Consider the following 23,194-nt stretch of genomic DNA (forward strand, 5'->3'; position numbering starts at 1 on the left):
GCCGGGGGCCGGGGCTGGGGCTGGGGCTGTGGGCTGGGGCTGGTGCCGGGGGCCGGGGCTGGTGCTGGGGGCTGGGGGCTGGGGCTGGTGCTGGGGGCTGGGGCTGGGGCTGGGGCTGGGGCTGGGGGCCGGGGCTGGGGCTGGGGGCTGGGGCTGGGGCTGGGGGCTGGGGCTGGGGGCTGGGGCTGGGGCTGGTGCTGGGGGCCGGGGCTGGGGCTGGGGGCTGGGGCTGGGGCTGGTGCTGGGGGCTGGGGGCTGGGGCTGGGGGCTGGGGCTGGGGCTGGTGCTGGGGGCTGGGGGCTGGGGCTGGGGGCTGGGGCTGGTGCTGGGGGCTGGGGGCTGGGGGCTGGGGGCTGGGGCTGGTGCTGGGGGCTGGGGCTGGGGCTGGGGCTGGGGCTGGGGGCCGGGGCTGGGGCTGGGGGCTGGGGCTGGGGCTGGGGGCTGGGGCTGGGGCTGGGGGCTGGGGCTGGGGGCTGGGGCTGGGGCTGGTGCTGGGGGCTGGGGGCTGGGGCTGGGGCTGGGGCTGGTGCCGGGGGCCGGGGCTGGGGGCTGTGGGCTGGGGCTGGTGCCGGGGGCCGGGGCTGGGGGCTGTGGGCTGGGGCTGGGGGCCGGGGGCCGGGGCCGGGCCATATCCAAGTTTGCTCAGGCCGGCGAGAGGCGGCGCACATCTGCCGTGCCCATCTGGTTAAAGCGGAGGCCCCGCCCAGTGCAGGGGCTGGTGGATCGCCACGAGCACCTTCGCTATGGAAACCGGGGAGCCAGGTCCCCCTCCCCCCAGGCAGGGGTCCTCCATTGGCCATAGCGGAGGCGCACCTCCCATGCAGGGTGCCCCCCGCCCTTTGGACACGGAACCTCTGCTTGCTTTCTTTCTCTCTTTCCTCCTGGCCTGGTTTCCTCCTGAGTCAGTGTTCCCGGGCGATGCTATCACGCTTGTCTGGGCAGCCTTGGCGGCTGTGGGCACGGGGTGGAGGGCACCTAGAGCCTCGGACTGTGGGGGCCACAGGGGAGCCTCCCGGCATTTGCAGCAGCACCCAGGGCTGAGGCACCCAGAGCCTCGGACTGTGGGGGCCACAGGGAGCCTCCCGGCATCTGCACCTGCACCCAGGGCTGAGGCACCCAGAGCCTGGGGACTGTGGGGGCCACAGGGAGCCTCCGGCATCGGCACCCGCACCCAGGGCTGAGGCACCCAGAGCCTCGGACTGTGGGGGCCACAGGGAGCCTCCGGCATCTGCACCCGCACCCAGGGCTGAGGCTGCCTCGCCCAGGCAGAGCCGTCCACTGGGGCCTGTCTGCGGCTGGGACGCTGCCCACATGGCCTGGTCCTTCTCCCATCTACTCGGACTCCGGCTCTAAAAGAAGGCGGGAGAGGCAGTGGGCTGCTTTCAGGGGACCTGCTCTGGGTTTAGTACCAGGCCAGGCAGGCAGGTTGGGGCCTGGATAAGCTGACCCGGTGGCCAGGGCCCCGGTGGCCGTGAGCGGCTGCAAAGAACCCACACACAGTCACGTGTTCCCCAGGCCCCTTTCCGCTGGCGCAGGCTGTAGCATCTCATGTGCACAAGCTACGGTTTTTCCCAATATTTGCAGAAACTGATCAATGCAGAGCCATCTACAAGCCTCACAGAGCCCAGCCAGCGTGGCTCAGTGGTTGAGAGTCAACCTATGAACCAGGAGGTCACGGTTCGATTCCCGGTCGGGGCACTTGCCGGGGTTGCGGGCTCGATCCCAGTGTGGGGCCTGCAGGAGGCAGCCGATCCATGATCCTCTCTCATCATTGATGTTTCTCTCTCCCTCTCCCTGCCTCTCTGAAATCAATACAAATATTAAAAATAAATAAATAAATACAAGCCTTACAGAAATCCTGGCGCTCAGAAGCCCTCTGCCCCTGTCCCCAGCGCTCGCTGAGCGAGTGGGTGCCGCCTTCTCCCGTGGCGCACGGGCCGCGACACTGCAGGTGACTGTCCCAGGGACAGCGGGTGCCCCATGCGGGCCACTTGGGGCCCCTCCCCTTTGGCAGTGGTGTGTGCCCACACCTGTGTGCGTCGTGGCCGTGTCATTGTGCTTGTCCCGGAGCGTCCTGTAAGCGGTGCCATGTGAGCGCGGAAAGGGCTGCCGTGGACACGCGGCAGCTCCGTGGGGCCGTGGTGTGGTTGGTGTGGGCAAGGCTGCGTGGGAGTGGGGGCGGGGAGTCGTGACAGCTACGCGCCGGTCCCGGTCACTTTGCCACCTCACCCCTGTGAGAATGTCGCTGTCCGTCACACCTGGTGGCTGTGGGGTAATGGAACGGGGGGGGGGGGGGGGGGTGGCAGCTCCAGAAGCTGCTGGGCTCTGAGAGGCAGTCCCGGCTCCCAAAACGGGCAGATGCGAGCACGCCTCTGTCTCAGGTTAACGTGAACTATTAGAGATAAGAAATACCACCATTTCTACGATGCTCTGCACGGTCCTGCGTGCCCCCCCCCCCCCCCCAGGGACCGGTCTTATTGTCTGCAGGATGGGGAGTGGGCAGGATGGGGAGTGGGCAGGATGGGGTTTGGGGCGGGGCACGAGCTAACTGGGAAGGGAGGGGGCAGGGAGGGCTGCCCGATGGTGGGAAGGGGAGAGGTGGGGTGGGCAGGAGGAGGGCTCAAGAGGACCCCCGCCCCCTAGTGAGACTGGGAAGGTGGGAGGAGGAGCCATCCGCTGGGGGCAGGTGTGGAAAGCACACTAGGCCACAGAGTTCGAGTTCGGGGCCCTCAGGGCGCTTGCCTGGCCTTGGGGAGGAGGGTGAATGGACTGGGGCGTCGTGGGGAGGGCAGGCACAGGGAGGAGTCCCAGAGTCCCAGGGGTACCAAGGGCTTGGGAGTGGCCGCCACAGTGGGTCCTCAGCCACGGGCCCCTGGTGGCCCGGGGGGCGAGGTCACGCGAGGTCATGCGCGCAGCAGGGATGCTGGGAGCCTCAGAGCGGCCCGCTGCCTCGGTGCCCATCCATCTGTCCTCACATCTTTCACAGCGACTGGCTCAGAAGGAAGGAGAGCGGCAACCAGGGAGCAGAATGGAGGGGGAGGGGGGCCTCACTTCCCCGGAACGTCCCGTCCCCGGCCTTCTAGTCAACCCGCCTCGCCTGCTCCCTCATCTCCAGGCGCCGCTCTGATCAGAAATGGCTTTGTGGACTCTGGATGCCCAGACTCGGTCCCTCCACCCCTGTCCCTCGAGCCCCAGCAGAGCCTGCGCCCGGACTCAGTTCCCAGAGGGCAGGGAGATGAGCAGACGCCGGTGGTGGGTGGGTTGATTGCCCGCGGGATCTGAGGTGGAGGCCTGGGGCCGGGTGCCCGCTGCGCCTGTGGCTGGGTGGCTGAGCGCTGGGAGAAGCAGCGAGGGTGCCCTGGGGGACAGGCCAGTGGAACCGAGCAGCAGGGGCACCGTTGGGCGGGGTGGGGCCCTTTCCTGAGAGAAGGGGTGGCTCTGGCCAGAGTGAGGGCAGGGGTGCAGCACTGCACCAGAGCCCGGAGCCCTCAGCCCCACCTCGCTGCCTCTGCCCGGGGTCCCCCTCGCGTGGCCTGGACCCCCGTTCCCTGAGCGCCCTTTGGCACCCCAAGGGCTGGGCAGCCACCAAACCCCATGAGGGGCCCCGAGGCCCCGCTGTGAGCAGCACCCAGCTCCCCGGAGGGAGGTCATGCTTGCTTCTCTCTCAGGCCTTTCCTGGAGGAGAAGGTCCCTGTTTGGTGCCTGTGGCGCTCGCTTCCTCCTGCAGGTGTGACCCCAGGTGTTTAACCAACCCCAGCAGCCCCGGGGTGGGGTGTGCGGCGGGGGCTGTCGGTTTGGGGGTCACCCCCTGGCAGCCTCTAGGAGCACAGGCAGCTGGGTGGGCGACTCAGGGAGGCCTGTGAGGAGCCTCCAGGGAGTTCAAGAGCCACGGGCAGAGGAGTCCCAGCTGCTGGGAGCCCCGGCAGGTCCACACATCTGCATGAGCCCACGTGGTACCCCCGCCACCTCCTCCCAGGTCCCCTCCCCGGGCGCCCTGAGCCCTAACTCCACTGAGCAGCCCATGAGCTCACCTCCCCCAGCGCTCCCCACCCGCTGCCCCTCCCCAACAGCTTCGTGCAGGAGCCTCCTTGCTCCAAAAAGCTGTTCAGTCCTGTCTGTAGGGCACACACCTCGCTCCGGCCTGGCTGCCCCTGCGCAGAGGAGAAGCCAGCGTCCACAGTGACCCCCTGCCGGCTCCTCCAGCCCCGGCGCCCGCCTGCTCCCTGCCCTCCCTGCCGGGCACAGTCCCACCCAGAGGCCCAGGCACAGGCAGGTCCCCCTCCCTGCCCTCCTGCCCACGGTCACCTCTCACCTCACCCGTCCGGAGGTGAGCCCACCTCTCCAGCCCTGCCGCCTCGCACCCTCCCCGGCCCTCGGATCGCGGTGCCTTCCCCCATCACAGTTCATGTGCCACCTTCGCTCTGACTCCTGCCCCCCTCACCCTCGGAAACTCGGGCGCGGGTCTTTGTCTGCTTCGGTCAGCTGTGACCTCCAACCTGCCCATGTGCCACGCTCAGATCCCTGGCCCAGTACGTAGCAGGGACAATGGAAGGTCCCGCCCCTGCCCCATGCCATTCCCATGGCACCTGCATGCACCCCCCGGAGTGCAGCTGAGCCGCAGAGCTGCCGGAAGAGCCCCGTGTGGGCCCCCAGCATGTGGGTTCTGGGGGTCTGAAGCAAGAGGATGTCCCCAGCGAGGGGACCACCTCAGCTGTGACTGGGTGCTGCCCCGAGCAGATGGCAGGCTGGTCGCAGACAGCAGCCACCGCGGCCACCATCTCCCCTTTCCTCCTAAGTTGCCCTGCAGCTACCGGTGTGCACTGGTCAGGACCTGATTCTTGGAGCCCAGCCCGCGGCCACCAGGCCGTGGGGCACATGCTCTCAAAGCACAGCCAGGCCTCCGCGGACAGGGCGGCTCTGGACCCTGGCCTGGAAGGGCAAGGGTCGCCCCCCACGGGGCTTGGCACCCCCTCGCGCACAGTGTGGACAATGCGGGCCGGACAGGCCTCCGCTCGGGGAAGCCAGGGCCGTCACCCGCCGCCTCTTTCTCCCACACACGTGGCCTTCGCTTTTTGCTTTTTTTTTTTTTTTTTTTTTTTTTTTTTTTTTGGTAGGTCTCCAACAAAACATTTTTTGGTGATAAAATACACATCACATAAAATTTACCATTTTGACCGCGTTTCAGTGTACAGCTGAGAAGGACTAAGTACATTCATAGTGTTGTGCAACCCTCACCGCCATCCATCTTCAGAACTTGCTCATCTTCCCAGACTGAAACCCCGTCCGGTTAAACAGCTCCCCGGCCCTCCCCCCCCCCCATCCCGCTTTCTGTCTCTGTGAACTCCGTGCCTCCGGGCACCTCGTGTGCGTGGAACCGTGCAGCGTCCGTCCTTTTGTGACGGGCTTGCTTCACTTGGCGGCTGTTCTCGAGGTTCATCCATGCGTAGCCTGCGTCAGATTCCCCCCCTTTGTTAAGGCTGAGTGTTATTTCCTCGGAAGGATGGGCCCCAGGTGCGTGTCCGTCCATCGGTCAGTTGCTTCTGCATCTCGGCTGCTGTGAACACCGCTGCATACAAAGGGCGCATACAGTTCTCTCCCGGACCTGATGGCAGTCCCTTTGGGTCTGTACCCAGAAGGGGAATTGCTGGAGCACATCTGCTAGTTCTATTTTTAATTTTTTGAGGAACCTCCACGCTGTTTTCCACGGCAGCTGCCCCGTGTTCCGTTCCCACCAACAGCGCGCGGAGTCCTGAGTCCCGCGCACCCTCACCAGCTGCGTTACGTCTGCTGTGTTGACAGTGGCCGTCGGATGGGCGTGAGGGCGTCTCATGGGGGTTTGATTGGCATTGCCCTGGAGGTTACTGATGTGGGGCGTGTTCATGCAGTTACCGGCCACTTGCTTGTCTTCCTTGGAGAAATGCCTGTGTAACGTCTTTGCCTGCTTTTGACTTAGTTTTTGTTGTTGAGTTTTTGGGGTTTTCTGGATATGCTAGAATTCACCCCTCAGCAAATACCTGCCTGGCACATGTTTCCTCCCCGTTGATACTGTGTGTTGATGCACAGGGTTTTTTAATTTTCACGAAGTCCAACGCGTCGATTGTCTCCTTTTGTTGCCCGTGTCTTTGGTGTCATGGCCAAGAAATCACCGCCCACCCGACGTCGGCCGCTTTTGCCTGACGCGTTCTAAAGGCTTCGACCCACTTGGTGAATTTTTGTTTATGGTGTTAGGTAAGGGCCTCACCGCTTTTTCTTTTTTATATTTTTATTGATTTCAGAGAGGAAGGGAGAGGGAGAGAGAGAGAAACATCAACGACGAGAGAGAATCATGGATCAGCTGCCTCCTGCTCACCCCACACTGGGGACCAAGCCTGCAACCAGGGCATGTGCCCTGACCGGGAATCAAACTGAGACCTCCTGGTTCCTGGGTCATCGCTCAACCACGGACCCACGCTGGCAGCTGACGGAGCGCTGGGCCTTCTTTCCTTGAGCACAGGCTTCAGCAAACTGGGTGGTGCTCCAGGGAGGGGCTTAGTCACTGCTTCCCCCGAGGGGCCCCCCCTCCCCCCCTACTCCATGGGAGGAGACTCACACTGTTCTCTGTATCGGCAGGTGAAGGGCAGATGCCCGAGGCAGGGGGGCCGCAGGGAGCACCCGCGGCCGAGGCCCTGGCGGCAGGCCTTCCAGCCTCGCCCAGCAGCATCGCCACAGCCACCGGGGACCAGACGGCCACAGCCTAGGCAGAGGCGAGCGGACGGCTTCCCACCACCAGGAGGACAGGAAATGACTGCTGTGCTTCAGGCCAGGTGGCAGCCCGGGGCGGGGGAGTGTCGCTAGAGGGAGGGCCCCGCCCCTCCCGCAGCCGGAGCGCCATGCCAGCTGCAGAAGAGGCGCTGGGGCAGGGGCTGCAGCAAGGCCCGGCCTCGCCCCGCCACCTGCACTGAGCGCCGAGGGCCGCGGGGCACACCGCCCGAGTGAGTCTCAGCATCCCGCCCCCTCGGGGCAGAGGGAGAGGCACCCGTCCCGCGCTCCTGTCCGCGCCGCCGCCGCTGCCAGACCATGGGATGTCGGCAAAGCTCGGAGGAGAAAGAGGCGGCACGTCGGTCCCGGCGCATCGACCGGCACCTGCGCTCGGAGAGCCAGCGGCAGCGGCGCGAGATCAAGCTGCTCCTGCTGGGCACCAGCAACTCGGGCAAGAGCACCATCGTCAAGCAGATGAAGATCATCCACAGCGGCGGCTTCAACCTGGAGGCCTGCAAGGAGTACAAGCCGCTCATCCTCTACAACGCCATCGACTCGCTCACCCGCATCATCCGCGCCCTGGCCGCGCTCAAGATCGACTTCCACAACCCCGACCGCGCCTACGACGCCGTGCAGCTGTTCGCGCTGACCGGCCCGGCCGAGAGCAAGGGCGAGATCACGCCCGAGCTGCTGGGCGTCATGCGGCGGCTGTGGGCCGACCCCGGCGCGCAGACCTGCTTCGGCCGCTCCAACGAGTACCACCTGGAGGACAACGCGGCCTACTACCTGAACGACCTGGAGCGCATCGCCGCGCCCGACTACATCCCCACCGTGGAGGACATCCTGCGCTCCCGGGACATGACCACGGGCATCGTGGAGAACAAGTTCACCTTCAAGGAGCTCACCTTCAAGATGGTGGACGTGGGCGGGCAGCGGTCCGAGCGCAAAAAGTGGATCCACTGCTTCGAGGGGGTCACGGCCATCATCTTCTGCGTGGAGCTTAGCGGCTACGACCTGAAGCTGTACGAGGACAACCAGACGGTGAGCGGCCAGCTTTTCCTCTCTTCCCGCCGCCGCCTCCCGGGAAGCGGGGGGGTTCCTGGGCGTGTCCAAGGGGGGGTGCGTCGAGGCTGCCGTCAGAGGGGTCCAGGTGGCTGCCGCGAGGTGTGTGGCTGGGGTAGATGTGGAGCACCGTGGGACCTCAGGGTCACACCTGCTGTGAGGACCAAGGCAGGAGGCCAGTGCGCGAGGTGCCCGGCTCCCTGGCTCCCGGGAGTGGTGGTGGCAGAGGCCAGGCGGCCAGACGAGGGATGGCCGTGGCCAAGGCCTCCCCCGCCCGCCCTGCAGCTGCGGTTCTGGGCCAGGCAGGAGCACTGAGCTCAGACTCGGAATTTGCCCTCCGGAGGCCTTTGATCCTGGGTGGGGCATGAGGCACACGGGTCCGCGAGGAGTGATTTGTGGTGGGGCTGGGGGTGCCGGGGGCTGGGGGAGGCAGTGTGGGTAGGACCTAGGGCAGGGGTGATGATGCTCATGGGGGACCCCCCCGCCATGCTGGTAAACGGGGGCCGGCCTTCAGGTCTGGGGGACCAGGGCAGTGGCAAGGAAGGGGCTTGCTCCCTCCCCGGTCTCGTTAAGGCAGGTGGTAGCTATGTGTGCGAGCTCAGCTGGGAAGTCCTCATTGGGCCTGCGCTCGCTCGAGGAGGTCTGTGCTGGGCACCTGCGCGCTGTTCTGGAGGAGGGTGTGCGGGTTCGCAAGGAGACCGGCCTCTTGGAGAAGGGAAGCAGCTGCAGGCAGCCATGGAGGCCGGCAGGGCCCTCCTCACTGCCCCGCGATGCCCCTGGGGTTCTCCCCAGAGCTGTGCCCAGGGGTGTCGCTGGTGGGAGTGGCCTGAGCCGAGGACACTGTCCCCAGGACAGGCCCGCCTTGCGCCCAGCGCAGTGTGGTCTTGAGTTCCAGCCGCCCTTCCTCTTCTGCCTGCCCCTACCTCCGCGCCTTGCGGGGCAACCCAGCGAGGCCAGGTCAGGCCCTTGTGGGCATTGCTGAGGGCAGAGGGCTGGGGGCCGGCCAGGCTGAGGCTGAGGCGAAGGTCTTCCAGCCGCATCGACTCCGGCGGTCGGCTCCTGGGCTTGTCCTTTTCTGATGGTCCTGGGGTTGGCGATAGCCTGTGCTCCCAGCCCTCGGGGGACCGGCGCTCAGGCTGTCGTCTGTCATCTCCAGGCTGGTGCAGCGAGGCCCCTGGGCGCCGGGCTCGTCTCCCGCCAAGCCTGGGTCCACAGGTGTGCCAGGACGCAGGCGGCAGGGTGCCTGGGCCCCAGCTGGGCCCGTGTGTTGCGGAGGGATTTGGCTTTCATCTCTGCTCTCTGTCAACCAGGAGGTGGCCCACGTGTCCTCACACACGGGCCCAGGGCCAGGCCTTCTGCCCGAGGCCCTCCTGGCTCCCGCCCGCCCATCCTCGCCTCCCCTCTGCCTCACTCTCTCTCTCTGCTTTGGCCTGTGTGCGCTTCATTCTCCCACGTGCTCTGCTCTCTCCAGCCGTCAGCACCTGCCCTCCTGCCCCGCCCTCCAGGTCTCATCCCAGGTGTCACCCCCTTGGGAGGCCTCTCCTGACCCCAGCCGGTGCCTGGACCCCCCCATTGCGGTCACTCCATGGCGGTCACTCGTCACAGGGCGGCGCAGCTCCTGTGCGAGCGAGTGGCTGCCCAGCCAGGCTGAGCGGACAGCCAGGAGGACAGGCCGTCCCCGGGGGCCTCATGCCTCTGGCTTCCCCGGCCCTGTCCCCGCGGGAGGCCACAGTGGGAACCCCGGGTGAGAACAGAGGCTGCGGCCTGGGCCTGGCCGTGGGGTTCTGTGAGCCGCGTTGCCTCCCGGAGGGGCCGGGCTCCGGGGCCATTCAGGGCGCTTTCTAGCGGGAGGGGCTGGCAGCCCGGCCGACCGCCTCCGCCACCACCCTGGCCTCGCAGGCAGCGCAGGCGGCAGGCCCAGGAGGTGGTTGTTCACCAGAAAAGGAAATTCTCGAGAAACCCAAGCAAGCGAGGCTGGAAATTCACTGGATTCCAAATGGTTCTGACCTTTCATGCTCCACCAGCAATATCTCAGGACGGAAAACAAACAGGCTGCTGAGAAAGACAATGCCCCCATTCCTCCTGCTGCGTGGCCACGGTGGGCCGGCCGCCCGGGAGCCACGAGGAGGAGGAGGAGGAGGAGGAGGAGGAGGAGGAGGAGGAGGAGGAGGAGAAGGAGGAGAGCCTGCCTCTCCCAGGGCTGCAGGCAGCGCGGGTCCCGCTGCCACGCCTCTGCTGCGCCCCTGCCCCCTCCGCCTGCCGCCTGGGCCTGGGCAGGGCTGCCACCCCTGCCGTCTCCTTCTCCCTTTGGAGGGCGAGGCAGCCAAGAACAGACCACACTGATATTTGCAGAAACCAAAGGAGGCTGGGGGCCCCGAGACACGGAGCTCAGAGCTCTCCAACCCCCACTCGGCTCCGGGGCCTGGTTTCCGCCTCCCACAGGCCTAGCAGAGCCCCCTCCCCCAGCCCAGCAGAGGAGCCACAGCCCCCAACCTGCCCGCTGGCATTTGCGTCAGCATGTTGCCAAGGGTAACGGCAGGATCTCTGGGCTCCTGGGCATGGAGGGCTGCTGTGAGCACAGGGCAACACCTGGGCAGGGGGAGGCGGATTCCAGAGCATTCTCGGACCAGGGCATCGAGCCGTGCCCGGCCTTGACAGTGACCCAGCTCTGGTCCCAGCCGACCTCATGGGTCCTCATCCCCCATGCAGTCCCCACAGGCGCCCAGGGCCCCAGTCAGCGGGCCTCACTGTTCCTATGGGGCTGCCCTAGACAGCATGGGCGGCCGGGCACAGCCCAGGGATGCGTCACCTGACTGACCGTGCGGGGCGGCAGCCAGGCCGCTGTCCCTGTCACGGGTGGGGAGGCCGGTGGGGGCACCCGGGCCTGCAGCTGGTGGCAGCCGTGGGAAAGCCGGCTGCCCTGCCCCAGCCTGCCTCGGCGGAGCCACTCCCGGCGGCTCGGCCTCCCTGCTGGGCCTGCCCCCCCCCCCCCGCCCCTTCCAGGAGTGAAGACAAATTTGCAGGCTCAGCCGTGGCCCCACGCGTGAGAGACCGCCCCCCACCGTGACAGCCAGAGGCCACGGGCCCGAGGTCTGCCCCGGCCCCTCACCCAGCCTGCCGGCGTCATGGCTCTGCTCCCGCCTCAGTGCCCTGCTGGGACTCAGGGAAAAGAGGGGGTGCCTGCTGCCCCCCTCAGCCCCTGCAGACCTGCTCAGGGACTGTGCGGCCACTTCAGAGTGGAGGGAACCCTCAGAAGAGACCGATTAAAGGCCTGCCTATGAGTGTCAACGTTTTCCCAGGCGAAACCACAGCCGCTGCTCACTGCCCCATTCCTAGCCAAGGTGTCGCTGTTCCCAGCCCTGTGGCAGCCTGCTGTGCACCTACTGTATACCTCCTGTGCGCCTGCTATGCGCCTGCTATATAACTGTTGTGTGACTGCTATATACCTGCTGTGCACCTGCTATGCACCTGCTGTGTACCTGCTGTGCGCCTGCTGTGTGCCTGCCGTGTACCTGCTGTGCGCCTGCTGTATACCTGCTGTGTGCCTATTGTGCGCCTGCTGTGTGCCTGCTGTGTACCTGCTGTGCGCCTGCTGTATACCTGCTGTGTGCCTGCTGTGTACCTGCTGTGCGCCTGCTGTATACCTGCTGTGTGCCTATTGTGCGCCTGCTATGTGCCTGCTGTATACCTGCTGTATAACTGCTGTGCACCTGCTGTGGGGGCCTGACACTAAGCAGGTCCACAGCAGGTCCACCCCTTGTACGGTGTGGGCACAGGCCTGGCACACGTGGTGCTCAGGAAACTGTGGGCTGGGGGCGGGCAGGCTTGGGAAGAGCCTGAGTTCAGGGTCCTGGCTGCTGGGTGTGCGGTCGCTGGCACGCTCAGCCCTTCTGGGGAAGCCCCCGGCGCCAGGCCCCAGTGGGAGCATGTGCAGTGCACCCTAGGACTCTCCTGCAAACAGTGTACCCCTGCGCCTGGTCATTCAGCCCAAAAAGGGAGCTTGTTTTTGTGCTTTAAAAATGGCATGTCACCTGGCCGCGTGGCTCAATGCATGAGCATCGACCTATGAACCAGAAGGTCACAGTTCCATTCCCAGTCAGGGCACAGGTCCAGGTTGTGGGCTCGATCCCTCCTGTGGGGCGTGCAGGAGGCAGCCGATCCATGGTTCTCTCTCATCATTGATGCTTCTCTCTCTCCCTCTCCCTTCCTCTCTGGCATCAATAAAAATATATTTTAAAAAGTAAGTAAAATGGCGTGTGAGGAGCTGGCACGCTGTGGGGACGCACGGTCCTGCGGTAAGACGGGCTTCCTCCCGCTGGAACAGCTGGTTCTGTGTCCAGAGGAGGTGACTGCGAAGGGAAACGGCAGGTGGGACGGCGCTTGGCTTAGACCTGGAAGGGCCTGGCGCCCGTTAGCGTCCTTACCCAGCCAGCTTTGTGGCGCGGGGGCTGCGGCCCACAGAACACCCATCACGTCAGGGAGGCCCTGGCACTGCTCCCCGGGGTCCCCACACCCTGTGGGTCCAGGGGGCCTCAGGGAGGGCCTTGGGACGAGGACTGGCTCTGGGCCGCCCACAGGGAGTCAGGGAGGGGAACGCCGTGGGACCAGCCTCCCTGTGGTCTGGGTGCCGGGCAGCCACCTGGGCTCAGGAGACTTGAATGGCCACCAGGGCTGGCACGGCCCACGGCTCCCGCCCCATCAGTGGCCGCGGCCTGAACAGAGCACGGGAGCACGTGCCCCTCTGCCTCCTGCTCCTGTCCCGGTCGAGGATGCAGATCCCGGAACCTGCCCTGGGACTTGGGACAATGCCAGAGGGAGGTGCCGCCGGCCTGCAGGCCACCAGCCTTCCCGCCAGGCCTGGCTCCCTGAGACTCCTTCCGACCTCAGGACGTGCTGGGACCACATGCAGCTTGTCTGAAACCTCACAAATGATGGTGACCCTGGGACAGAGCGACCTCCTGGACCAGAGCCCTCGGCGTGGACAGCCCCAGGCACCGATCTGAGTGGCTCTGCAGAGGCAGAGGCAGCGAGAAAGTCAGGCCCTTGGCAGGTGCGGGCAGGTGCAGGCGGCACAGGGCTCAGCTGGTCGAGTGCTCCCCAGCCGGTGACCCCTGGGAGCTTGGACCAGCTTTGTCTCTGTGGCCCATGACGCGTCCCAAGCATTGGAGGGGGCGGCCAGCTACTGGGGGACTACCAGCTGCTAGGGGGGATGGCCAGCTGCTAGGGGGACGGCCAGCTGCTAGGGGGGATGGCCAGCTGCTAGGGGGACTACCAGCTGCTAGGGGGGATGGCCAGCTGCTAGGGGGACGGCCAGCTGCTAGGGGGGACGGCCAGCTGCTAGGGGACAACCAGCTGCTAGGGGGACGGCCAGCTGCTAGGGGACAACCAGCTGCTAGGGGAACGGCCAGCTGCTAGGCGATTTCCAGCTGCTAGGGGACAGCCAGCTCCCACAGCCGATCGCGGGGCGCTGCCGGCACTTGGGAGCAGCCCCCGCCTCTGTGCGGCTCTACCGGCCCCGGCCTCCTCCAAGGTGCTTTGCTCTGCCCGGCCCTCGTCTTGGCCCTGGAGAGGCGAAGGGATCTGGCTCCTACCTCAGTGGCCCTGCGTCTGAGCCCGCGGCCCCTGTTACGCGGTAAATGGCTGGCAGTGATGGGCACCTGCTCCCCAGGCCCGGGCTTCGCGTAGTTTGAGTGGGACGCCAGCTCCAGCCGTGGTGGGCCTGGGCGAGGGGGGGGGGCAGCACTGGCGGTGCCCTCTCTGCAGCGCAGCCTGGCACCTATTTTGGGCCCTGGCACTTGGCAGCTGACATTTCAGTCTCTTGGACGGAGACTTCCTTCCCTCCGCTCCCAGCAGACGCGCAGCCATCGGGGCCTCTGGCAACAGCCTCCTCCCGGCACACCGGCGGCTTCCGGGGCTCCCCTCCTGTCCGCCAGGTGCCCACCCCGCGCCCCAGCAGGTCCTGTCAGACATCAGCCAAAGGGAAGGGGCGGGGCAGGCCTTCTGCTCCGTGTGTCCCACCCTCAGCCCCGCTCCACACGCCTGGTGGGGCCTCGGGGTCCTAGCGGGGCCTTTCCATTCGTCCCCATCTCCTCCTCGTGGGCACATCAGCCCCCTCCCTCCGTGAGGGCCGGGCGCACCCCCTCGCGGCCTCTTCCACCGGCAGCTTCACCCTGTGTCTGGCGGGGTCTGCAGGGGGTGCCCGGGTGCTCCTCGGATCTCTGAGACGGTGGCCCTCCCTAACCAGGAAGCCGCCTGCTCGGCTCCAGTGGGGACCTCGCCCAGTGCTGGCCAGCCCGTGGGGAGAGCGGGCCCAGCTGCAGAGGCGCTAAGACTGGGCTTAGCGGGCATAGCCTCCTTGTCCCGCGAGCCCACGGGAGGGCAGAGCTGGGTGGCACTGGCCCCGTGTGAGGTCCAATCTTCAGGAATCCGTGGGCCGTGTGACATCCAGCTGGGGCTTCAGATCCGCCGGGAGAGAGTAATTGCAGAGGGAACTCGGCAGCCGCTTCCAATCCGCCTCCCCCCGGGCTGTTAAACATTCACCCGGGACACATCCGGCCACTCTGAGCCCGCCAGGGGCCTGCCGACCGGCTCCGTCATCCGTGAATTACAGGATGTACTGTCCGTCGCTCTGAAGAGCGGGCGGGTCCCTGTGTATCAGCCGCCTCCGGGATGCCCCGCTCCAGCCCGTGACCGCACGTGTTCTTTCTGTTCACGTTCATCCTGTCCAGAACGGTGATCAGCCAGAGGGCTCCCTGCTCCTCCATCCCCGTCCCCCCGACCCCACCCCCCGACAAAAACAGCCCCACCCGAGCCACACAGGGCTGTTGGGTGTGGGGTTCACATTGCTGCTCTCGGCTCACGCGTGGGGTTCGCAGCCCGCTCACAGGCTCAGCGCCAACGCAGTCCTGAGGCCGAGCCTTGCTCCCTGTCCAGGACGTGTCCTCTCAAAAAGTCCTCAGAGTCGGCCGAGCCTGGGCCCTGGGTCCGGGCAGTGCTGTGGCTGACGGGCCGGGGAGCGGCCGTGCTGGGCATCGGCCTCTGGGCTGCTGTGTGTGCATCCTGGGACCAGGTCAGCGGCCGGGGATGGAGGAGTCTCCTCCCGGAGCAGCTGCTCAGAAACGTCCGGAGCCTCGCCCGGCGCTCTGGCCTCTCGTGAACTTGCGCCAGCTCCTCCGAAGGGCCTGCTGGCAGTCCTAGCGCCTGCCCGACCTGCCGGACCACACGTCGCGGGCAGGATAACGCCACCAGCCACCCTGATGGGCACAGACGGCGATGGGCACGGGGTTAGAAGCAGCCGTGCCCGGACCGAGCCCCTGTCGTGGCAGTGCCTGGGGGGCGTGAAGGGGCCCAGGGGCCCAGTGTCCTAACTCGTCCAGCGAGTGGCTGCGCGGCGCGTGCATGGACAGGGGGCGCCCAGGACTGCTTACGGGTGAGCCTCTCTGAAACCCATCTTGTTGGCCACAGGCAGGTCCCCACTGGGACACCTACCCACGTCTCTCACCTCTCACGTCCCTGCAGGGACTGGCCCCGCCCGCTGCCCGTGCTTCCACCAGCCTTTGCTCCGAGGCGTGGCCGGGCGGGGCCCAGGCCTGCCCTGCGGAAGCGGGTCAGACAGGGCGTGAGCCCGCGGGCTCCAGGGCCTCGGGAGCTGAACCGGGAGGGGCCTCTTCGCTCTGGTGTTCTCCCAGCGGGAGTGCGGCCTCCAGGTCCCTGCCAGGCCTGCCCGCTGGCAGCGTCCAGTCTGCAGGCACCGGCACCTGCCGCTCGCTAATTCCCGTCAGTGACCGGCAGCAGGGCACCTGGCTCACGCCAGCAGGTGTCACATGAAGCAAACAGGAAACAGTTCTCATCTCAGTGGGAGCAACAGTGAACGGGAAAAGGCATGCTTCCCCGCAGGCCCCGGCAGCCAGGGCCCCTGCCCTCTCGGTACCTGGGTGTGAAATGGGGGAGCAGGACGTGGGCGCCCCAGGCCCGTTGAGAGCAAACGCTCCTGTGCTGGGAGCCGCAGCGCCGACGGGCGTGGTGGCCACCCCTGGTTGGCCTGCTCGGTCTCCCCGGGGACCGCACACCCGCTGGGCGAGGTCCCCCGTGGGGAGCAGGAAGGTGCTCTGGTGCAGGGCCACCTCCAGCTCGGGCTGGGGCCCTGGGGGGCGGGGGAGGAGGCATGGCTTTGGCTCCAGGGTTGTTGTGTAGCCACCTGTGCCCGGCCCCTCAGTGGTTGGCACGGTCCACCCACCAGGCCGGCAGGGGCTTAGGGCTGGGAACGGCCTGGTGTTGTGTGCGGTTGGCCACAGAGTAAATGGAAGGGGGGGAGCCGGGCTGACCACACTGTACTGTGGCGCCCTGGCTCTAGGCTCGTGCCGGGCGTGGGCATGGCAGCACCCAGGCAATCCCGGTGGGAAGATGAGGGCGCACGGAAGGCGTCTGGGCCCAGGCTGCAGGGCCCGCACACAAGCTCTGAGCCCTCGGGCCCAGCAGGGTGGCCGCACACAAAGGAGGCAGCTCGGCTCTGAGAACACACGGCCCAAGGGCTCAGCAGGTGCGCTGTCCCCGCCCGGGGCTGGGGGGCTGGGGGGCTGGGGAGCAGGAGGCTGCCACCCTTTCTATTACTTAGGGCCCCTCCCGCCCCCTCCACGCTGTCCAGTGGGGGAACCGGCCCCGGCAAACAGACCAGCGGGGGGGGGGGGGGTGTCCAGAGGCGAGGCGCCGGCTGCACAGCTCTGAGCGCAGGAAGTCGGGCTGCTGCTCCCGGCAGCTCAGGACACGGTGTCCGGCTATTAGGGCCGCGGGCCGCGCAGCCGGCAGCGTTATCTTGTTTAAACAGCCGTGCGGTGTGACGCGCAGGCCGCTCACTGCTGTTACTGCGAGGCGTGCAATGGCCCCTGGACCGGAGAGCGGGGGGCAGGCGGGCGGCGGCTGACTTCTGGGCTCCTCGGAACCACCCCGCCCCACAGAAGCCCCATCTGTCGCTGGCCCGAGGCCCCGGGCCGCGCTCTGACATGGGCTTCCCTGCGTCCCCTGGGGCCACAGGGGCTGGGAGAAGAGACGTGAGGAGGAGGGGCCCTTCTCCAAGCCCCTGTCGTCCCTGGGGAGGGTTATGCCCCTGAAAACCCGCGGCCCGGGAGTGTCTGGTGGCGGGAGGGGTGCCCGTCCTAGTTGCTAATCTTTCTGTGCCGCTCGCTAATCTCCCTCCTAACACGTCCGTGGCCTTGGGGCTGCGTGTCTGCAGGTGGCAGCTGGCGTGCGGGAGCGGGAGCGGGCGGGTCCCCACCGCAGGAGCACACGGGGCGTCAGGCCCTGGGGCCTCTGCACACAGAACCCCCGGGGGTCGGCCACGAGGGGCTCAGGTGGGAAAATGACCCAAGGCTCACCCACCCGGACACAGGCTCACATAGCCCGTCAGGCGGAGCCGGGGCCCTTGCTTATCCAAGGCCTTCTCAGGGGTTTTGCCAGATCGATCGGCTGAATGACGGAGCTACAGGGAGAAAGGACACAGCCACTGGCCGCGAAAGGCCAGGACGGTACCCAGCCCTGCTGTCCACCACGGTCCCCGCCGAACGCTAGGCATGGGAAGGGGAAGTTGGGGAGAGGGGAGACCGCTCCCCACCCTCCCTGCCTGACCCTCCGTGGCCCAGACCCGCCGGGGCAGGGGCACCGTGTGGGCAGGGGGCAGGGGCATTCGGGCACACACGCACGCCGCCTCTCACCCCGGCCCCCGCACAGCGGCTGCCACTCCGAGTACACACAGCAGGCACCATCTGGCCCGCCTTCCGGGGCCCGGGTTGGGCAGACCGCCCTGCTGGGTCCCTGCCACGGACAGCACCGCCCTCGGCAGAGCGGGAGCCATAACACGCGGCCCCGTGGTGCTCCAAGCCGCGCAGCAAACTAGCAGAAAGGGCTCTAATGATCATGACTAGGGGTACGCCAGGGAAGGCCTCTCTGGGTTAGGACAGACAGCCTGGCCCCGCGGCGGGAGGAGAGGGTGTGGGACCAGCCACGCGTGATGGAAGCCCAGCGGAGCGAAGGGACCTGGTGGCTGTGGTGGGTGCAGGGGAGCCCCAGGGCGAGGGGGCAGGCGGGTCCCAGGAAGAGCGAAGGAGTGGCAGGGGAAGGAGAGGCCTGCACAGGTGCCAAGGGACAGCCCCCACGTCAGCTCATGCATCAGCACTGCCCCCCAGGCACTGGGCAGGCTGGGCAGTTGGCACGCGACCCTCTCAGTGACTCGGCCCCTCTGAGTCAGGCTGCTCCTCGCTGCTCTGTCCCACTCGGTGGGAGCTCCAGGTGCGGCCAAGAGTGACCCCCGGCGTCCAGAGCAGAGGGCGGGGGGGAGGGGCAGCCAGGCGGCGGGGCTGAGCGTGCACCTCAGCTCTGGGCTCAGACAGGTCCGCGCTGGGTGGGGCATGAGGCCTCCAGCCCCGTAACTACGTGGTGGGGTTTTTGTTTGTTTTTTTAATATATTTTTATTGATTTCAGAGAGGAAGGGAGAGAGAGAAACATCAATGATGACAGAGAATCATGGATCGGCTGCCTCCTGCACGCCCCACACTAGAGATTGAGCCCACAACCCGGGCCTGTGCCCTTGACCGGAAGGGAACCGTGACCTCCTGGTTCATAAGTCGACGCTCAACCGCCGAGCCAACCGGCTGGGCTATTCGTACCTGTGGGCCACCCTTCTATCGGGACTCGCTTCTCAATAGTCCCACGTTGCTGCTGTCTCCTGGCCACCAGGACCCGGGGCTGTCAGGGAAGGCCAAGTGCAAGCAGAACCGGGCTGCCCGTCAGAGCAGAGGAGGGCTCCCCGCTCAGGGCCCCCCTCGGGCAGCGGCCTGCCTCACCCACACGCGTCGCCCAGGGAGCCCTAGGGCTGAAGTGAGCAGGAGAAAGGGTTCAGGTGGAAATGGGTGGGCACTGAGGGTGGTAGGCGCCTGACCAAGGGTCCTAGGAGCCGGGTGGCTGGAAGGGGTGCGGGGTGTTCCACAGGGAAGGCCCCCCGTGGCTGTAGCTGGGGGAGCGGGGGGCGGGGTGAGGCACTGAGCTGCTGTTTCTGCTCTGTCTTGACACCCCAAGGGCCCAGGCTGGGCGAGTAAGTTTGGTTGACCCTGGGCCTGGGCACCTGTGGGGAGAGGACCCCCCCCCAAGGCAGCACCCCCACCCTGAGCCCATTGCCCGCAAGGCTGCAGGTGGAAGCCCCACCCCTCTGCACTGTCCCTGTGGACTGGCTCCAGGAGCCATCAGTCGGGGCTCCAGGAGCAATCAGTCGGGGCTCGTTGATTCATTAGCCTCATGAGCCCAGTCCTCCGGCCCAGCACAGCAGCACTGGGTCTGCAGGGGGAAGAGGAGGGAAGTGCTAACCAGGTTGGTCTCGAAGTGACCCGGGTTGCCCACCTCTGTCCCCAGACCCCTCCCCATCTCCCGAGGCCAGTGGCAGTGGAGGGGGACAGGAGAAGGACAGGCTGAGGGGCCTGGGCAGGCGAGGTGAGCCCTCTGAGTCAGTTTCTGCCTCTGTAAAATGGGAACATGGGCGGAGCCCACGACGGCGCCTTTCCCTGGCACGGGAGCCCCTTATGCCACCTCCAGATGAACAGAGCTGGGCGTGGGGTTAGCACGGCAGCCTCCACAGGTGGGGGTGGGGGTGGGGGTGGGGCCCGTGCTGTCAGGGCGGCTGTTGAGGCTACTGCCCCTCCGAGTGACATGGGCGAGACACGGCGCCATCTTCCTGCCTCTCCATCCACCAGGAGCCCCGCCCCAGCCGGGAGCAGGTCACTGAAAGGACCTTCTTGCTGCCTGGTCTCTCAGGGGAGCAGCATCCCCCCAGCCCCCAGGGCCTCTCCTACCCGCACCCCAACAAGTGGCAGACAGCTGTGGAGGGAGGGACACCTGGCCGGGCCCAGGAACCCGCTGCACCCTCCCCCCATCAGTCTGTGCTGGAGGGTGGAGGCTTCCTCCCGGTTGTCATGGAAACGGCAGCAAGTCTACTGAGTGTCTGGGTACTACGCTCAGGCTCAGCGGAGCAGAGGGAGGGGAGCGGCCGCCCTGGTGGCAGCTGCTGTCTCTGCCTCCCTGTGGGCGGCTGACCGCGGCCACGCGCGCCCTCTTGCCCCCCCGGCTTATGTGATTCCATCCAAGCGCACGGCCCTGCCCTTCCACGGGGGACGCGCTTCCCGGGCGGCGGGGGTGGGGCGACAGATCCTCCAGGCGACCAGGAGCTGCAGCTGCCTGGGGAGGCCGAGCTCCGAGCTCCAAGCTCAGCTCCGACTGCGCGGTCCCTGCAGGCGGAGAGATGACTCAGGCGCCTCCTGCCGCCCCCTCCCCCAGCGGGCCTCTGCGGGAAGCACAGCCATGCTGGCTGGCTGCGTGGTGTGTGTCTGTCTGTCTGTCTGCCCATCTCTGTCGCCTCTCAGCCTCCAGGGGCATTGGAAGCTCCTTGAGGACGGGGGAGACCGGAGCAGAGGGGCAGCCACGGTCTCCAGGCCCCGGCCAGGCAGGAGGCGACACAGGGAGGCCAGGAAACCTCGGGCCGAGGCAGGACCAGCTCTGGCCCGCGTCTGTGCCGCGTGTGGGGCCCAGAGGATGGGAGGCGGCTGTCAGGGGGCTTCTTAGGAATGGGGGTGTTGGGGTGAATGTGGGGGATCCGCGGGACGGTGGGAGCCTGCACAGTGCCCGCCACCACGGAGGCCAGACTGCTCCAGGTCCCTGGGCGTCGTGGCTCAGGAGAGGACGTGGCAGACTGGGGGGCACTTGCAGTTTGGGGTCTGAGGTCTGGTGCCCCAGCTTCTGCACACACACAGGGCAGACGGGTATCTCCACCCCACCCCACCGCCACCTAACCACGGCCCTAACCTGGTCCCTAACAGCCCCATGTCCCCTGGGGTGGGGCGGGGGCTGTCGAAACCCAAGTTCTGTTGTTTCCAACCAGAGGCCTGCGATGGGGCAGCGGAGAAGCCGCAGGAAGTGGCCTGGCTCGGGGCCCAGGGTCCCGTCCTCAGGCGGTTGCGTCTCAGTGGGACCCCTGCCCCCGGCACAAGCCAGGATCTTGCTCCTCTGAGCTCCCCTGGGACACGGGGACCCCGAAAGGGAAATGAACCCCAGTGGGACGGGGACCCTCGCTGGGCTGGCTGCCTGGGGAAGCACAGGGCTGTGCGCCTGCGGCCTGGCCTCTCCCCCTCGGGGCCCGGGGCCACCCTAGTGCAGCCCCCGCCGGCCTCCGTGGCCACCCAGGCCTCCTCTCTCTCCCTGGACGGCTTGTCCCCGCTTGAGGGACGGAGCGTAAGCTGGTTTCCTGAGTGACCGGCGCCATCCTTGACGCCGTGCTCTTACTCTGGTGGCACAACCCGTCACACGCTCCACGGCTGCACGTCCAACAGCCCCTCCCCTGCCACGCCCCTGCCGGGACATCCGGGCGCGGGTCTGACAGTGGGGCGCCCTTGCCCTCTCCCCACTAAAGAAGTTGGGGGTGCCCAGGCCCGACTCCCCTCGGCAGGCCGGGCACCAGACGGTGGACTAGGCTCACCACCCACTGTCAGCGACCCCGTGCCCCTTAAGCCACGCTCTGCCCCACCCAGCAGGGCACTGCCAGGCGGCCGCCATGCCCAGGTCCCGCGCTCGGCGCCCTTGGAGCCTGGCACCCTGTTGCCCGGAGAGGCCTGGTGGCCCAGCTGCAGGGTGGCAGCCACGGGGCTGGCTCCGTCCCTGGTGAATGGAGCTCATTCATGCCACGGCCCCGCCTCCCAGCCCCACCTCCCCCGGGAGAGCCGGCTTCCCGTCCGTGGCAAGCACGCGGGCTTCCCCCAGCGGCAACAGAACCAGCCTCGCTCTGGAGATGAGGAAACTGAGTCCTCTGCCGAGTCCTCGCCCCCTCCCCGCAGGCCCCCCTGCAGCCCAGGCCTCCCGACGCCTGTCGTGTTATTTCTTTAAATGAATGTGCAGACGAGCCCCGGGCCCCATGTCCCCAGGGAGCAGGCCTTGGAGTGAGCTGGTGGCACCGGAGCCCGCTGGTCACAGGCAGCTCCAGCGGGTCCGTGTCCCCCGAGAAGCGTCCCCGACCTCCGCTGCATTGGCAGCGGGACAGGGACCCACGGGGGGGGGGGGGGGCGGGGGCGGTGGCTGTGGCTGGAGGACGCGGCGCAGTTGGTGCCATCACAGGCACCCTCTCAGCATGGGGAGGAGGCCCTCCCGCCCCTCTTCCCAAACTCCACACTCATCCCCCGAACAGAGCCGGGCTGGACACAAGAGCCACCAGGTGACCCAGCAGGGCTCAGGGAGGTCCCACGCCAGGACCCTGGCCATGTCCTGGCCCCTCTGCCTGGCCCCCACTCTGGGCTTGCAAACCCACCCTTGAACCCCAGCTCCATCCCCAGCCACTGGCCTGCCGGGTCCCACCTGCTGGGGCAGACCTCCCCCTCTCAGCCTTCGGGGGAGCCCCCTGCCTGGTCACTGGGGCTCCGCCCCCTGCCATCAGAGCCGGGACCTGTCCTGCCCCTCAGGGTGTGTGACCCTCAAGCATTTGCTCAGGGGGTTCAGGCCTGGCTGCCAGTGGCTGCGCCTACTGTTGACATCATGTAAAACGTGGGGACCGTGCAGCCCTGATTATGGCATCACTCCCGTGAGACGGCAGTGCTGCTAGTCTTTGCGCTGTGGCTTCCAGGAACCCATTCAAGCTAATCACTCCCAGCAGAAGGGGGTAATTCAGCCCGCCACTCAGCACTCGCACCGGCGAGTGCGGCTCCCCCAGGCCCTGCTGGGAACGGGGCGCTGCTTTCCGTTCATCTCTGCAGGAAGGGCTCGCCCAGACCTGAGCCGCCTCGCTTTCCAGGGCTTGTTCTAAAGACACGGCGTTGCTTTTGCAGAACATCAGCCGGGCGGTGCGCCTGCTCTCGGGGCAGCTTCTCTGTTGTCGGGGGTAACGGCCGCCCGTGCCTGAGCATCCTCCCCACTCAGCCTGGTCCCCCCTCAGCACTGACGCTGTCAGCCCCGCACCTCAGACAACTCAGGGCCCGTGGGAGAGCAGGGTTTCCGTGGGAGCCTCCCCAGGCACCCCCACCCTGGGATGAGCCCCCCGTGGGCCCGACAGCACCGCCCATCCACCCCAGGAGTGCAGTGAGCCTGGAGCTCTGGGCTCTGGGACTTGGAGCACGTTTCCTGCCTCTCAGCCTCAGTTTCTCCATCTGTGCAATGGGACTAGGAAGGTGTGAGGATCAGGCGAGCAGCGCCGTGTCCACGCGGCCAGTGCCAGCGGCGGTTTCGTGGCTACCACGTCGGTGGTATGACCTGGTCTAAAACCCAAAGCCTCGGATCTAAACTGAACTGGTTCTGGGCTTCAGACACTCAGCTGCTCCACGTTCTCTTAGACCGGAGCCCCTTCTGCCGCCGTAGGAACGCCTTCCCGCGGGTGGAA

General features: G+C 66.9%; 2 protein-coding genes across 2 annotated transcripts in view; one reads left to right on the forward strand and one right to left on the reverse strand.

Moving 5' to 3' along the window:
* The window catches only part of RSPH14 (radial spoke head 14 homolog), a 49,788-nt gene that overhangs the window by 16,417 nt on the left and 10,177 nt on the right, over positions 1 to 23,194 (reverse strand). The gene's annotated exons all lie outside the window — the stretch shown is intronic.
* The window catches only part of GNAZ (G protein subunit alpha z), a 34,708-nt gene that overhangs the window by 8,786 nt on the left and 2,728 nt on the right, over positions 1 to 23,194 (forward strand). Inside the window, exon 2 of the mRNA XM_081113866.1 lies at positions 6,610 to 7,779. Within this exon, the coding sequence (XP_080969992.1) occupies positions 7,057 to 7,779 (723 nt within the window). The 5' untranslated portion in view covers positions 6,610 to 7,056. The remainder of the gene's footprint in view (positions 1 to 6,609; positions 7,780 to 23,194) is intronic.

This window comes from Myotis nattereri (genome assembly GCF_964212035.1).
Source record: "Myotis nattereri genome assembly, chromosome: 19".
In the NCBI taxonomy this organism is placed as follows: domain Eukaryota; kingdom Metazoa; phylum Chordata; class Mammalia; order Chiroptera; family Vespertilionidae; genus Myotis; species Myotis nattereri.